The 14,681-nt window shown below is 43.2% G+C and overlaps 1 protein-coding gene across 24 annotated transcripts in view; it reads left to right on the top strand.

Moving 5' to 3' along the window:
• The window catches only part of nrg2a (neuregulin 2a), a 183,622-nt gene extending 172,384 nt beyond the window's left edge, over positions 1-11,238 (top strand). Inside the window, exons 6-12 of one of the 24 annotated variants that reach the window (XR_008139030.1) lie at positions 2,478-2,580; positions 2,684-2,807; positions 3,169-3,296; positions 3,428-3,649; positions 5,698-8,192; positions 8,425-8,463; positions 8,503-11,237. Coding sequence is in view for 2 of the 24 variants with exons in the window: in XM_052520802.1 (XP_052376762.1) it covers positions 2,478-2,580; positions 2,684-2,807; positions 3,169-3,296; positions 3,428-3,649; positions 5,698-6,424 (1,304 nt within the window). In the remaining 22 variants the exon portion in view is untranslated. Of the gene's footprint in view, positions 1-2,477; positions 2,581-2,683; positions 2,808-3,168; positions 3,297-3,427; positions 3,650-5,697 lie in introns of all 24 variants that reach the window. The other 23 variants (XR_008139025.1, XR_008139019.1, XR_008139018.1 and 20 more) reach the window with 23 other exon arrangements.
• The last annotated feature ends 3,443 nt before the right edge of the window (positions 11,239-14,681 follow it).

Genomic DNA, 14,681 nt, shown 5'->3' with positions numbered 1-14,681 from the left:
TTCATGTGATTCCTTTAGCGCACACCGGGTTTGTGTTAACACTAGTGTGAATTTGATTACATTACTCAGTAAGAGTTGTATCACTTCTAATCCTTCCTTAGACACTGAAAAGACACACATACACACACACATTCACCTCTCTCTCTCTCTCTTTCTCTCTCTCTCATTCTCTCTCTTTCTCTTGTATATATGCACACACACACACACACACACACACGCACGCACGCACGCACGCACGCACGCACGCACGCACGCACGCACGCACGCACACACACACACACACACACACACACACACACACACACACACACACACACACACACACACACACGGTTTTATGATACACCTATTAAAAAGTGGCGTGAGCTGTATCATGTTTCAACTTGTATTAGCCAATGTGAGAATCCATTGCCGCATCATTGAGACACAGACAGGACCTCAGGATGAGTGCTGCAAATAGGACATCCCTGTTCCTCTCTATCAACCATAACCAGGCAGGATATTCCTCCAAGATTTTCTTTATGTTCTCCCCTCCTATGCCTCCTGTTAGCATGCTATGCCAGGTTTACAGTTGACTATCCCCCCACCCCACCCCAACATCCATGCTGCTCATCTTAACTGTGTCATTCTCCTCATCCCCTCAACACTCCACCTCTAACCTGTAACCTCTAACGTCTAACCTCTAACCTATAACCTCTATCCACATCTCATTTGAAACCTCACTGTAGATGTTTGTAAGTCAACCTGCTCTGTTCTACCTGTGTCCATCAATTACTTTACTTTGGTTGAAAACTGTCTGTAAAAGTAGAATGCATTGTGTGTCTAGACTATTTTTCATTAAGTGACTGTGGTATGAACATGTCATACCTTATTTAGAGCAGAAAGAAATAGTCTGTTCTTTAAGGACCTCCTTTCCCAAGAAATGTCCTGTGATACCGTAGTTTACTATTTCCTTATGAGACCTCACTGTACAAAATAGTCAAACTACATTCAGGTAGTTTGTGTGAGGCTCCGAGAATTTCACTATTGCCGTTTCCTGTCACCGTGTAAAATTCTTCATTCTTCATCACTAGATATCAACCAATATGGCTGAAATATTGCAATTTATACTATCCATGGTGATTCATTTATAGTGTCAAAATAGCCCATGCTGTTGCAGCTGCTGGTGAATGGAGGAAGTGGGTGAGAGTGAGGCAACCTCATATGGGAGGAGCTGTAAAAATGCAATAGATTTTTATGACTTTATTTATCACAGGCCCACTACCTATTCCCCCTGGTCTGCTCCCTCATTCCCTACACTCTCCCCTGGTCTGCTCCCTCGTTCCCTCCACTCTCCCCTGGTCTGCTCCCTCGTTCCCTACACTCTCCCCTGGTTAAGCCACATCCTCCCCTCCTCACAGGAACATTTTTATGGGAAAGCAGAGGTTCAAAATCTGTTTTAGTAAATGTTTTTGTTGATCACAAAAACCAGAAGTAACAATGCATGTAATAACAAAAGTTTAAAAAATCTTTTTTTTTCTTAATTTATTTGTTTTATATTTGAAGGCATTGAATGCAGCGCATGTTTAAAGCCTGCAGGGACCCCTTAACTGTGGTTCTGCTTGTGTGAGTGCCTCTGTATAAAATGCTCTAGCAAAATAGACAGTGAGAGGATGAGCGGCCTCTGTGTAGATGAGTGTTGATCTGATGGGCTTTCAGTCAGTAGAGACCCCTTGGGTGAATGAGGCACTCCTACAATCAGAGTAGCAGATTTGGGACAGCTTTTCTGTGCCAACCTGTTTTGGGCGGACCTCCATTTTAGATCGTTACAGTGATCCGTACCAGTGACATGTGTTACAGTAAACGAAGCCCAGCCATTCACAACGAGCAACACACAATGCTGCAGTAATTCAAACAAATGTAATCATCTACATTTCTAATGAATGCTATACAAATTCCCAGTTAATGCCAGTCATCTAAATTTAGACATTTATAGCACATTTCTAGTGAATGCTTTTCCCCCAGGCATCTTTTTTTGATTAAGGATGTTGAAACAATAATGATTCCAGTAATATTTATGAATATTTACTAGTGTCAACTGGCTTTTGTTCAACAGCCATTACAATGAAGGGTTGGAGTTTCACTGTAATCAGAGCCTTCAACACATCCATACAGTATGTCTACTTTGATACATGTAAAGAGAGTGAGCAACATCTGCTTAGTGTAGGAGTGTAAAAGCTGTGGGAGACAGGAGGGCTGGGGCATCAGAGACATGGTGTAAACTTTACACTGTAAAGGATGTCCATGATGTCTTAAACTTACTCCTTCAAGGGACTGATGTTGTAGTTTTATTTTCATACCTGTCTCTCTCTCTCTCTCTCTCTGTGTGTGTGTGTGTGTGTGTGTGTGTGTGTGTGTGTGTGTGTGTGTGTGTGTGTGTGTGTGTGTGTGTGTGTGTGTGTGTGTGTGTGTGTGTGTGTGTGTGTGTGTGTCCACAGAAGCTGAAGAGCTCTACCAGAAGAGAGTCCTGACAATCACGGGGATCTGCGTGGCTCTGCTGGTGGTGGGCATTGTGTGTGTGGTGGCCTACTGCAAAACCAAGTAAGTCAGCCCAGGACAGTATAGGTGTGTTCGATAGACCCTAGCATAGACTGTTGACTCAGCTCCAGTGCTATGAGAGTGACTGGGGTATTCTCCTCCACAGGAGACAGAGGAAGAAGATGCACAATCACCTGCAGCAGAACATGTGTGCAGATCACCCAAACCGGAACCTAGCGAACGGACCCAATCACCCAGGACCTGGCCCTGAGGAGATACCCATGGTAGATGTGAGTGGCACATATCCATCGATTCCCTTACTGACTTTTCTGTCATCAATTAGTGAATGAATGGAAGGGTGAATGGGTTGTTTTCGTGTGAGTTTCATAGCATACATTATTTTACTTTCCTTTAGTGGAGCCTAAGTACTCTCTTGAAGGATAGCGAGGTCACAGGTTAACTTCCAACAGTAACTAAAGCTCTCCTTTCAGAACACACACATAGTCAATCAGTGGCGTTTCAAATATGTCAGGACAGATTTAGCAACAGTCTTTGTGATGGTATTGGTACGTAAAGTTCAACATGATGATGGGCAGTTACACAATTCCCCTCCATACCATCTCTCCCAACACTTTCCTCTGTGTGTTTTAGTACATCTCTAAGAATGTGCCTGCAACGGAGCGAGTCATAGGGCATGTACCAGAGGACTCGTTCCCAGGCAGCCATGCGTCTTCCAGATCTCACAACTCCTCTACCCATGCCCATTCATCCACTCACAGGTAACCCCTCAACATCCCCCTCACTACACACATCACAGGTACATTTTTTGACACACAGAAAAATACACACTGAACAACACACTGGACCATATCCTGGTTGAACCCTATGTTTTGGTCCTCTCTTGTCTCAGACACGAAGAGCGGACATGGAGCCTGGAGCGGACTGACAGTGTCCTCTCAGACTCACCAGGCATGATGTCGTCCTCCGTGGGGACCAGTAGGTGCAACAGTCCTGCGTGCATGGAGGCCCGGGCCAGGCGTGCCGCACACTGTGGCTCTACTGTGCCCCACCGGCCGGGCCTGCAGTACGAAGACTCGTTCGATTCGCTGGGGGACTCTCCACACAGCGACAGGTGGGAAGGGAACAGGCCCCTCTCTGTGGTTATGGCACTGGGGGATGTTTTAGTGCCCACCTTAGGAGGCCTCGTTTTACAGCTGGCTCTCTATTGGCCCCTGGAGGCCAGCGAGGGCACTTTGAAAGAGTCAATGGCAAATACTACTCTACCATTGCCAGACATGATGAGATAGACCTACTGTAGGCAGTGGTGGAAAAATAACCCAACTGTCAACTTGAGGAGAAGTAAAAGATACAGTAATACAAAATTACTCAAGTAAAAGTGAAAGTCACCCAGTAAAATACTTTTACTTGAGTAAAAGTCTAAAAGTATTTGGTTTTAAATATAGTTAAGTATCCAAAGTAAATGTAATTTCTAAAATATACTTAAGTATTAAAAGTAAAAGTATAAATCATTTCAAAATCCTTACATTAAGCAAACCAGCCGGAACGATTTTCTTGTTTTTTAAATGTACGGATAGCCAGGGGCACGCTCCAGCACTCAGACATCATTTACAATTGAAGCATTTGCGTTTAGTGAATCCACCAGATCAGAGGCAGTAGGGATGACAAGGGATTTTCTTTTTAAGAGTGTGAATTGGACAATTTTCCTGTCCTGCTAAGCATTCAAATTGTAACTAGTACTTTTGGGTGTCAGGGAAAATGTATGGAGTAGAAAGTACATTCTTTTCTTTCGGGAACGTAGTGAAGGAAAAGTAAAAGTTGTCAAAAATAGTAAATAGTAAAATAAAGTATTTTTTACTTTAAATGTTTTACACCACTAACTGTAGGACAGGCAGGTCTTGAAATGTATACTGTTCTTGTGTCATGTTCTGATAAAAGAAGGATAAGGTAGGTATATACAAGTTAAGTTATATATCCAGTTGCTGTACTAAAGTTAGGAGTCTTTTGAGGATAAAAGCCGTCAGGAGAGAGCCCACAGGCAGATGTATTTCTCAAGTGAAGAATCTGCTGGGTCAAGCTTACTGTACTGTACTGTACTATACTCCCCTAAATCTGTAAGGCAGCTAAAAAGGAGGGTGGATACCGTAAGGACTTCATTAAGACAAGGAGAGTAGAACAACAGATCTGATCTCTGGGGTGGAGCTCTAGCTAACAGATCTTTGGTTTGGCTGTGGTTGTCAACTCTACTGTGATCTTCGCCCTGGGTTGCTGTATGCCTAAAGATTGAGCACAGATGTTATTGTAGGGACACATCTTCATCTTCACAGGAGGTACCATCTAAACTACTGTGAAATATATTTTCCATCACCAAAAATATTGTATTTTCAGCTGTTTGAAGCTGGTGTACAAAACCAGAAAGTTAAAGAATGGGAAGCATAGAAATGACGCACATAGAACCGATTTACCGCCTCTTAGATTTGCTATAATTACATTTCTATGTGAATTTGGTCAGGTCGCCCAAAAAGGAACATATTGCAGATTTAAGATTTTGGTTTTAGAGTGTTTGAGTTAGTGAGAGTGAGCTCATCTATAAATGGCTACAGTAATCTATAATGAACATTTGACTGAACAGTAGTACCAGGCAGCATCGCAGTGCTAAACTTAACAGGATTACAGTGGAACAGTGATTCACTTTATTTTAGATTTGCCTTTGGATCTTTCAGATGCTTTTTCCTAAAGGGGGTACTATGTTTTTCCCTAGTGCCATAGAACATATGAAGGTAGAGGGACTGTACTGTAAACATAAAACAGCATCTCAAAACTCAGCACAACACACACACTTATGTTTTCCCTAGACATAGCCCTCTGTAAGGCTAAAGGTCACATTAACCATTAAACACATTCAATAACACAACAAAGATGTAGAAAACTGAGCAAGCAGGATTTCACAAACACCATCCACCCACAACTGACAAACCTGCACACTAACTCAATAATGTCTCTTACTGCTGTTTGTGGATGGTGGGTCCCTGTCCCACATCATTCTGTTAGACATGACATCTAACTGGGCTGCTGCTGTTTGGCCTGGTCCTCTCTCTCCCTGTCCTTCTCCTCCCCGCTCCCCACTCCCCACTCCCCACCCTACCTTCCCCCTCACTACAGGTATGTGTCAGCCCTGACAACGCCGGCCCGCCTGTCTCCAGTGGACTTCTTTTACTCGCTGTCCCCACAGGTGCCTTCCTTCCAGATCACCTCCCCCAACACCAGCCAGGCCATGTCCCTGCCACCCGCCGCCCACACCCCCTACCCCCCGGAGGATGACCAGCCTCTGATGCGGCGCTACCAGGTGCCCCTGCATGACGTCCAGCGCCAGGAGCCCTACCGGCAGCAGCGCCGCACCTACCTGAACGACAGCACGGGCAGCCTGCCCTCTAGTCCCTACAGGCTGGCTGAGGAAGAAGACTACGAGACCACACAGGAGTACCTCTCCTCCCGTGAACAACCAAAGAAAAGTGGGACCGGCAGTGGTGGTGTTGGGGGTCGGCGGAGGTCCAGACAGAACGGCTACGTAGCGCCGAGAGGATACGAGGCGTCACAGGACTACGGCTCTCGCAGCTGCCTGATGGACAGCGAGTCGGAGGGGGAGGGTGAGAGCACGCCCTTCCTCAGTATGCAGAATATGAATGCGGAGCCGTCCACCATCTGCAGGCCCGCCAACAGTAGGACTTCTCAGTCACACTCTTCAGGGCGGCACGGTGCAGGTGGGACTGTACAGACCAGACAGACACACTCATCTTCAGGGCGGCACGGTGCAGGTGGGACTGTACAGACCAGACAGACGTCCTCACGGTCCAAACCGGACAATGTACGCATTAAAGAAAGAAGATGAGCTACCAACGAAAATCAATATAGTATAAACCTGCACCTATACAAAATATTTTTATTTTATATAACTGACAGATATTCTAAACAAATGAAATATTTATTTTCATTTTTAGCAAAAGTTGTCTACTAGTTAACAGCAAAGACTTTTTTATAGGGAAAACTCTATTTATATGTACATTTTGATTTACAGTATAAAAAGACGTGCCAATTTTTTCACAACTTCAAACATTGAGTAATATTGTGGTGCCTTTTGCTGTATTCCGATGGCAGAGGGCCAGTGGACGTTTTCTTATATGGACATCATATTTTATACACGTTTCCTCTTTTGTTTTCTTTTTTGAGCTTTTTGTTTTTTCTTCTTTTCAGGCTGCGTTCTTCTGGGAGTCGAGCCCCATTTGAACATTACCCTTCCCCTTCCACATCATGCAATATAAACCACTTGATCATAAGGTGTATGTTTACATGAATATAATTCACCTGTAGGGTTTATCATTTTGGGACTCTCCAGTAGAACATCTGATCAATGCAACGCAGGTCCTTGCTCTCTGAGTGGGGAGGAGTGTTTGTGTGTGCGTAAGTGCGTGTACTCACGTGTTTGTGTGCGTATTCGTGTGTGTGTGTGTGGGGGGGGGGTTGTGTACAGCTATGCTTGTGCGTGTGTGAGTGTTAGATGTCCTAATGTGTTGTTGTACCAACCAACTGGTTGCTATCTTGGGCGCCAAAGCAATTGTATCAGTAGAGGAAAGCTGCAGGTGCACAGTGAAGATCAGCCTGGGTTCCAGGGTTACGCTGCTGTTGGGTACATAATTCTGTTGGGTAGAGAGTTCTGTTGGGTACAGAGTTCTTTTGGGTAAAGAGTTCTGTTGGGTAGAGAGTTATGTTGGGTACAGAGTTATGTTGGGTACAGAGTTCTGTTGGGTACAGAGTTATTTTGGGTACAGAGTTCTTTTAGGTACAGAGTTATGTTGGGTAGAGAGTTATGTTGGGTAGAGTTATGTTCGGTAAAGAGTTCTTTTAGGTACAGAGTTATGTTGGGTAGAGAGTTATGTTGGGTAGAGAGTTATGTTGGGTAGAGTTATGTTCGGTACAGAGTTCTTTTGGGTACAGAGTTCTTTTAGGTACAGAGTTATGTTGGGTAGAGAGTTATGTTGGGTAGAGTTATGTTCGGTACAGAGTTCTTTTAGGTACAGAGTTATGTTGGGTAGAGTTCTTTTGGGTAAAGAGTTCTGTTGGGTAGAGAGTTATGTTGGATAGAGAGTTATGTTGGGTAGAGAGTTATGTTGGGTAGAGAGTTATGTTGGGTAGAGAGTTCTGTTGGGTAGAGAGTTATGTTCGGTACAGAGTTCTTTTGGGTGAAGAGTTCTGTTGGGTAGAGAGTTCTGTTGGGTAGAGAGTTCTTTTGGGTGGGGAGTTCTGTTGGGTAGAGAGTTATGTTGGGTAGAGAGTTATATTGGGTACAGAGTTCTTTTGGGTAGAGAGTTCTGTTGGGTAGAGAGTTCTGCATGTCATTGCTTGATGTGTGTTTACAGCTGCCCCACCTTTGTTTCCTGGCCCCCTCCTTGTACCAACAGGGTAAGGTTTATCTCCTGGCCCCCTCCTTGTACCAACAGAGTAAGGTTTGTTTCCTGGCCCCCTCCTTGTACCAACAGGGTAAGGTTTGTTTCCTGGCCCCCTCCTTGTACCAACAGGGTAAGGTTTGTTTCCTGGCCCCCTCCTTGTACCAACAGGGTAAGGTTTGTTTCCTGGCCCCCTCCTTGTACCAACAGGGTAAGGTTTGTCTCCTGGCCCCCTCCTTGTACCAACAGGGTAAGGTTTGTTTCCTGGCCCCTCCTTGTACCAACAGGGTAAGGTTTGTTTCCTGGCCCCCTCCTTGTACCAACAGGGTAAGGTTTGTTTCCTGGCCCCTCCTTGTACCAAGAGGGCAAGGTTTGTCTCCTGGCCCCCTCCTTGTACCAACAGGGTAAGGTTTGTCTCCTGGCCCCCTCCTTGTACCAACAGGGTAAGGTTTGTTTCCTGGCCCCCTCCTTGTACCAACAGGGTAAGGTTTGTCTAATGGCCCCCTCCTTGTACCAACAGGGTAAGGTTTGTCTCCTGGCCCCCTCCTTGTACCAACAGGGTAAGGTTTGTTTCCTGGCCCCCTCCTTGTACCAACAGGGTAAGGTTTGTCTCCTGGCTCCTTACTGGTCCCACCAGGGTAAGGTTTGTCTCATGGTAGCCTCCTTGTCCTGGCTGATTCTGAAGAAGAAATGTCGTTGGCCAGTGTCTCAGTTGGTCTGGAGATATCCCTGCCATCAGTGATAGTGGCTCAATACAAAGAGACAAAACTAAAAGCAAGAACATCCCATGAATGTATATCTTTCTCCCATCACCCATGCCTCCTCCTCCTCATCATCCTCCTCAGCTGTCCATTGTATACCTGTGGCCAAAGTAAAGGTTCGCACAGCATCTCAGGACTTCCACCCACCCCTCTGCCCCCTCTTCCCCTCTCTCTCTCCCCCTCTCCCTCCACCAAAATATTTCCCTAAGACTAAGCCCCCCCCCCCTCCAAGGACATAAAGAACACGTCCAACATGCTATCCCTCTGAGCACTCCCATCTAAAGAGAAGGAAATGAGAGTGGAATCTGGGTGGAGAACAAAACAGAATATAACAGAATAAAACAGAATAGAACAGAATAGAACAGAATAGAATAGAGTAGAGCAGAACAGAATAGAACAGAACAGAACAGAATAGAATAGAATAGAATAGAATAGAATAGAATAGAATAGAGTAGAGCAGAACAGAATAGAACAGAATAGAATAGAATAGAGTAGAGCAGAACAGAATAGAACAGAATAGAATAGAGTAGAGCAGAACAGAATAGAACAGAATAGAGTAGAGCAGAACAGAATAGAACAGAATAGAATAGAGTAGAGCAGAACAGAACAGAATAGAGTAGAGCAGAACAGAATAGAACAGAATATAATAGAGTAGAGCAGAACAGAACAGAATAGAATAGAATAGAGTAGAGCAGAACAGAATAGAACAGAATAGAGTAGAGCAGAACAGAATAGAACAGAATAGAATAGAGTAGAGCAGAACAGAATAGAACAGAATAGAACAGAACAGAACAGAATAGAACAGAACAGAATAGAGTAGAGCATAACCGAATAGAACAGAACAGAATAGAGTAGAACAGAACATAATAGAGTAGAACAGAACAGGATAGAACAGAATAGAATAGAGTAGAACAGAACAGATTAGAATAGAACAGAACAGAATAGAGTAGAGCAGAACAGAATAGAATAGAACAGAACAGAATAGAGTTGAACAGAACAGAATAGAATAGAACAGAATAGAATAGAACAGAACAGAATAGAGTAGAGGAGAATAGAATAGAACAGAACAGAACAGAACAGAATATAATGGAGTAGAGCAGAACAGAATAGAACAGAATAGAGTAGAGCAGAACAGAATAGAATAGAGTAGAGCAGAACAGAATAGAATAGAGTAGAAGAGAACAGAATAGAACAGAACAGAATAGAGTAGAACAGAACAGAATAGAACAGAATAGAATAGAGTAGAGCAGAACATACTAAACCAATACAAGAGAAATAGCTGTGAAACTTTGGAGGATCATAAAATGCCCAAATATGCAAACTTTCTATTTTGCTCTGTTTGATGACATCATTTTCTAAGAGGTGTGTTGTGTGAAACATGTAATGCCTATTGTGCAGGAGAAGTAACATGATATCAATACATATTTACATCCATTCTTATGTTTCATGCAGTTATGCAGCGCCGGCTCAAATTGTCAATTTTCCTCATTCACAGATTCATGTCCATTGACCGATTGTGTTCATGAATTCTTATCTCACCGAGTCCAGACCAAGCAAGTCTACAGTAATGACTAATCACGTTAAAGGGTCTCATTCACTAATGTTGAGTGCTGCTCGGTCTTGTGGATAAGGATAATAATGTTGCTTGTTATGAAGTATGTCACTAACAGGTTTGGAAGTTAATTTCATACCTGTCATAAATGTTGGAGTAAATGGTTCTGACAATGCATTTGAAATGATTGTTGATAATCCTGCAAAACTGGTTATATACATTCTAAAATATAACCAAAAAAATGAAATGACTCTACCAGGACAAAATCATCAGATGAATCGAGGTCAAAAGTAAACTGATAAGTAGGATTTAAAACACAACGGCTGTAAGATGAAGGCACATTGACAAAGACACGTAGACACGTAGACATCTCACAAATGGATTTTCTCTCATTTCGGTTTCTCACACTCTGAGTGTAATTTTGTATGTTTGAAAAATGTAAAAGAAGACAGTAGTTCTAGTTTAAATGTGATATTTCCCCAACCTTGCCCCCCTACTCACCCAGTAGAAGTGCTGCCAGGTTTCTCTTTTTCTTCCCTTGCTTGACATGTTTCAGCACCTCTCCTCTGCATGTACTTGTGGTCAAGGTATATGGGTGCATGGTGGTGAAAAGCAGCAGTCAGTTCATTTTCAGTCAGTGGAAGTGTATTTCATTTAACATTCAGCAATAAAAATACCCCCCCCCCCATCTCCATTCTAGGAATATGCTAGAAAAAAAGTACAAATGCGAGATTGTCATAGATTGTAAAATAAAATTTAAAAAATAATCCACAAAATAAATCTTGATTCATATCATTTTAACATAAAGTGGTCATCTCTGTGCAGGACCTTGGTGTGTGTTTTGAGATATCCTTAGCCATTGGGCTGAGGTACTGTATGGCTGGTTTTTATAACCTTTCTGCTTGTGACTTTTGTTTCCAGTATCTGAAGTGTGTGGTTCCTGTGAAACAGTGCCTTCAGAAAGTATTCACACCCCTTGTCTTATTACACATTTTGTTGTGTTACAGCCTGATATATTTTTTATCAGGTTTTTTTAGACAATTATAATCTCACCCATCTACAAAGTGAAAACCTGAATGTAGAAATGTTAGATCATTTATTTTAAATACATAAATCACCTTTGGCAGTGATTACAGCTGTGAGTCTTTCTGGGTAAGTCTCTAAGAGCTTTGCCTGGAGTATACAATATTTGCACATTATTCTTTATAAAATTCTTCAACCTCAAATTAGTTATTTAAATCAAAACTGTAACTAGGCCACTCAGGAACATTCAATGTCTTCTTGGTAAGAAACTCCAGTTTATATTTGGCCTTGTGTTTTAGCTTATTGTCCTGCTGAAAGGTGAATTTGTCTCCCAGTGTCTGTAGGAAAGTAGACTGAAACAGCTTTTCCGATATGATTTTGTCTGTTTGATGTTTCTTTTTATCCCAAAAAACTCCATAAGGTTTGCCGATGACAAGCACACCCGTAACATGATGCAGCCACCACCATGCTTTAAAATATGACGCATGGTACTCAATGATGTGATGTGTTGGATTTGGCCCAAGCATAAAGCTTTATTTTCAGGGCATAAAGTCAATTTATTTTACTTTAATGCCTTATTGCAAACAGGACGCATGCTTGGAATATTCCTTCTTTTCATTCTGTAATTTAGGTTAATATTGTTGAGTAACTACAATGTTGTTGATCCATCCTCAATTTTCTCCACAGACATTCAACTCTATAACTGTTTTAACGTCATCATTGGCTTCATAGTGAAATTCCTGAGCTATTTTCTTCCTATCCGGCAACAAAGTTAGGAAGGATGCCTGTATCTTTGTGTATCTTTGTAGTGACTGGGTATATCGATAGTGTTTAAGGTAAGTTTAGGCATTAACCCCAAATTTTTAAGGTAAGGGTTAAGGTTTGGGATAGGCTTAAAACCAAAATGTTAAAAACAACTTTCTATCGCTGGATTTGAACTTGCAACCTTTGGAATCAGAGGCAGATGCTTACCAAAATCTCAAAAAGCCTATCCCAAGCCTTATCACTGGATTTGAAGTTGCAACCCTTGGAATCAGAAGCAGATGCTTGCCAAAATCTCAAAAAGCTTATCCCAAGCCTTATCTCTGGATTTGAAGTTGCAACCCTTGGAATCAGAAGCAGATGCTTACCAAAATCTCAAAAAGCCTATCCCAAGCCTTATCACTGGAATCAGAGGCAGATGCTTCCGCCCGTCTGCCATCCCTGTCCACAATTCCCCAGCAAAACCGAAACCTACCTGAAGATAGCATCGCTCACTGTTGCCCCTAGCGCCTGGTTTCCAAGTCATCTCCTGACATCCTCCCGACATGGATGGACGTCAAATTCTGACTTGTATCACAAGTCACAAGCACATTTTTTTCTCCTGAATTTATTTAGGCTTGCAAAGGGGTTGAATACTTATTGTCTAAATACATTTCAGCTTTACAAAAATGCATAAAATGCATAATACCACCTTGACATTATGTGGTATTTTGACACAAAATCTCTATTTAATCCATTTTAAATTCAGGCTGTAACACAACAAAATGTGGAAAAAGTCACATTTAAAATACTATTGTATACTATGGTGTAAATACTTTAGTTTACACTGTATAATTGTTTAATACTGTATTTACTGTAGTATTTACAGTTAACTATAGTATCAATACTGTAGTAAAATAAAACTGGTATATACTACAGTAATTCATGTAGTGTTTTTGCAGAATGTAATATAGTGCAGTATACACTGTACTGTTTTTTGGTTTTATTACCATTGACATAAAGTGGAGGCGTTCTCCTTGAGGAAACATACTGGAGAAATACTAAAATAGCAAATATTCCTGTATAACCTGTAGGTCTGCACGGATAGTTCAGAGCTCCTCTTTTCACCAGCCAGTTTATTAGGTACACTCAAATAGTACTGGGTCGGAACCCCCGTTGCATGTTGGTCCATGCTGACATGATGGCATCACCCGGTTGCTGCAGAATGGACGACGGTACACCACCTCCACCAGCCTGTACTGTTGACAACAGGCAGGATGGGTACCGTGGACTCATGCTGTTTACACCAAATCCTGACTCGACCATTCAGCATGACGCAACAGGACCACCTCAATTGTCCGGTGTTGGTGATCCTGTGCCCACTGGAGCCACTTCTTCTTGTTTTTAGCTGATAGGAGTGGAACCCGGTGTGGTCGTCTGTTGAAATAGCCCATCCGTGACCAGGACCGACGAGTTGTGTGTTCTGAGATGCCGTTCTGCACACCACTGTCATGTATTGTCATGTATTGTCATGTCTTGTCCCTGTGCTTTCTCTTCTCTTCGTTTCCCCCTGCTGGTCGTATTAGGTTACTTTCTCTCTCTCTATCTCTCTCTCTCTCTATCGTTCCGTTCCTGCTCCCAGCTGTTCCTCATTCTCCTAACGACCTTGTTTACTCTCTCACACCTGTCCCCTCTTTTGCCCTCTGATTAAGTCTCTATTTCTCTCTCTGTTTCTGCTTCTGTCCTTGTCGGACTCTTGTTTGCTTTGCCCTTGTTCCGTCCTGTCGTATTCTGCCTCTTCATCAGATACTGCGTGTGAGCAGGTGTCCCTATCCTCTACGACCCGCGCCTACCCGAAGGGACCTGCAGTCTGTTGCCGCTAGCCCTGCAATTCTCCTCTACTACTAGAAGGGGGACTCTCCTGTAAAGATAGAGGATTTATGTTTTCCCTGTTTGGACATCTCCTGTAAAGATTGAGGATTTATGTTTTCCCTGTTTGGACATTAAAAGACTCTGTTTCTGTTAAATCGCTTTTGGGTCCTCACTCACCTGCATAACAGAAGAATCCGACCAAGAATGGACCCAGCGACTTCGGATCCTCGCTACTCAGCCATCGAGATCCAGGGAGCGATGCTAGGCAGACACAAGCAGGAATTGTCTGCTGCTCGACATGCCGTTGAGACCCTGGCCGCCCAAGTCTCCGCCCTCTCAAAACATATTCACAATCTCCGCCTCGATCCACCAGCTACTTCCAGGGCTTCCGAGTCTCCGGAGCCCAGAATTAATAACCCACCGTGTTACTCTGGGCAGCCCACTGAATGCCGCTCTTTCCTCACCCAGTGTGATATTGTGTTCTCTCTCCAGCCCAACACGTACTCCAGGGGTACAGCTCGTATCGCCTACGTCATATCTCTCCTTACTGGACGGGCTCGTGAGTGGGGCACGGCAATCTGGGAGGCAAGGGCTGAGTGTACTAACCAGTATCAGAACTTTAAGGAGGAGATGATACGGGTTTTTGATCGTTCAGTTTTTGGGAAAGAAGCTTCCAGGGCCCTGTCTTCCCTATGTCAAGGTAATCGATCCATAACGGATTACTCTATAGAGTTTCGCACTCTTGCTGCCTCCAGT

Source organism: Oncorhynchus keta, chromosome 6 (assembly GCF_023373465.1).
Source record: "Oncorhynchus keta strain PuntledgeMale-10-30-2019 chromosome 6, Oket_V2, whole genome shotgun sequence".
NCBI classification, from domain to species: Eukaryota; Metazoa; Chordata; class Actinopteri; order Salmoniformes; family Salmonidae; genus Oncorhynchus; species Oncorhynchus keta.
Note: the sequence above shows the minus strand (reverse complement) of the source record. Positions and strands in the feature narration are given on the sequence as shown.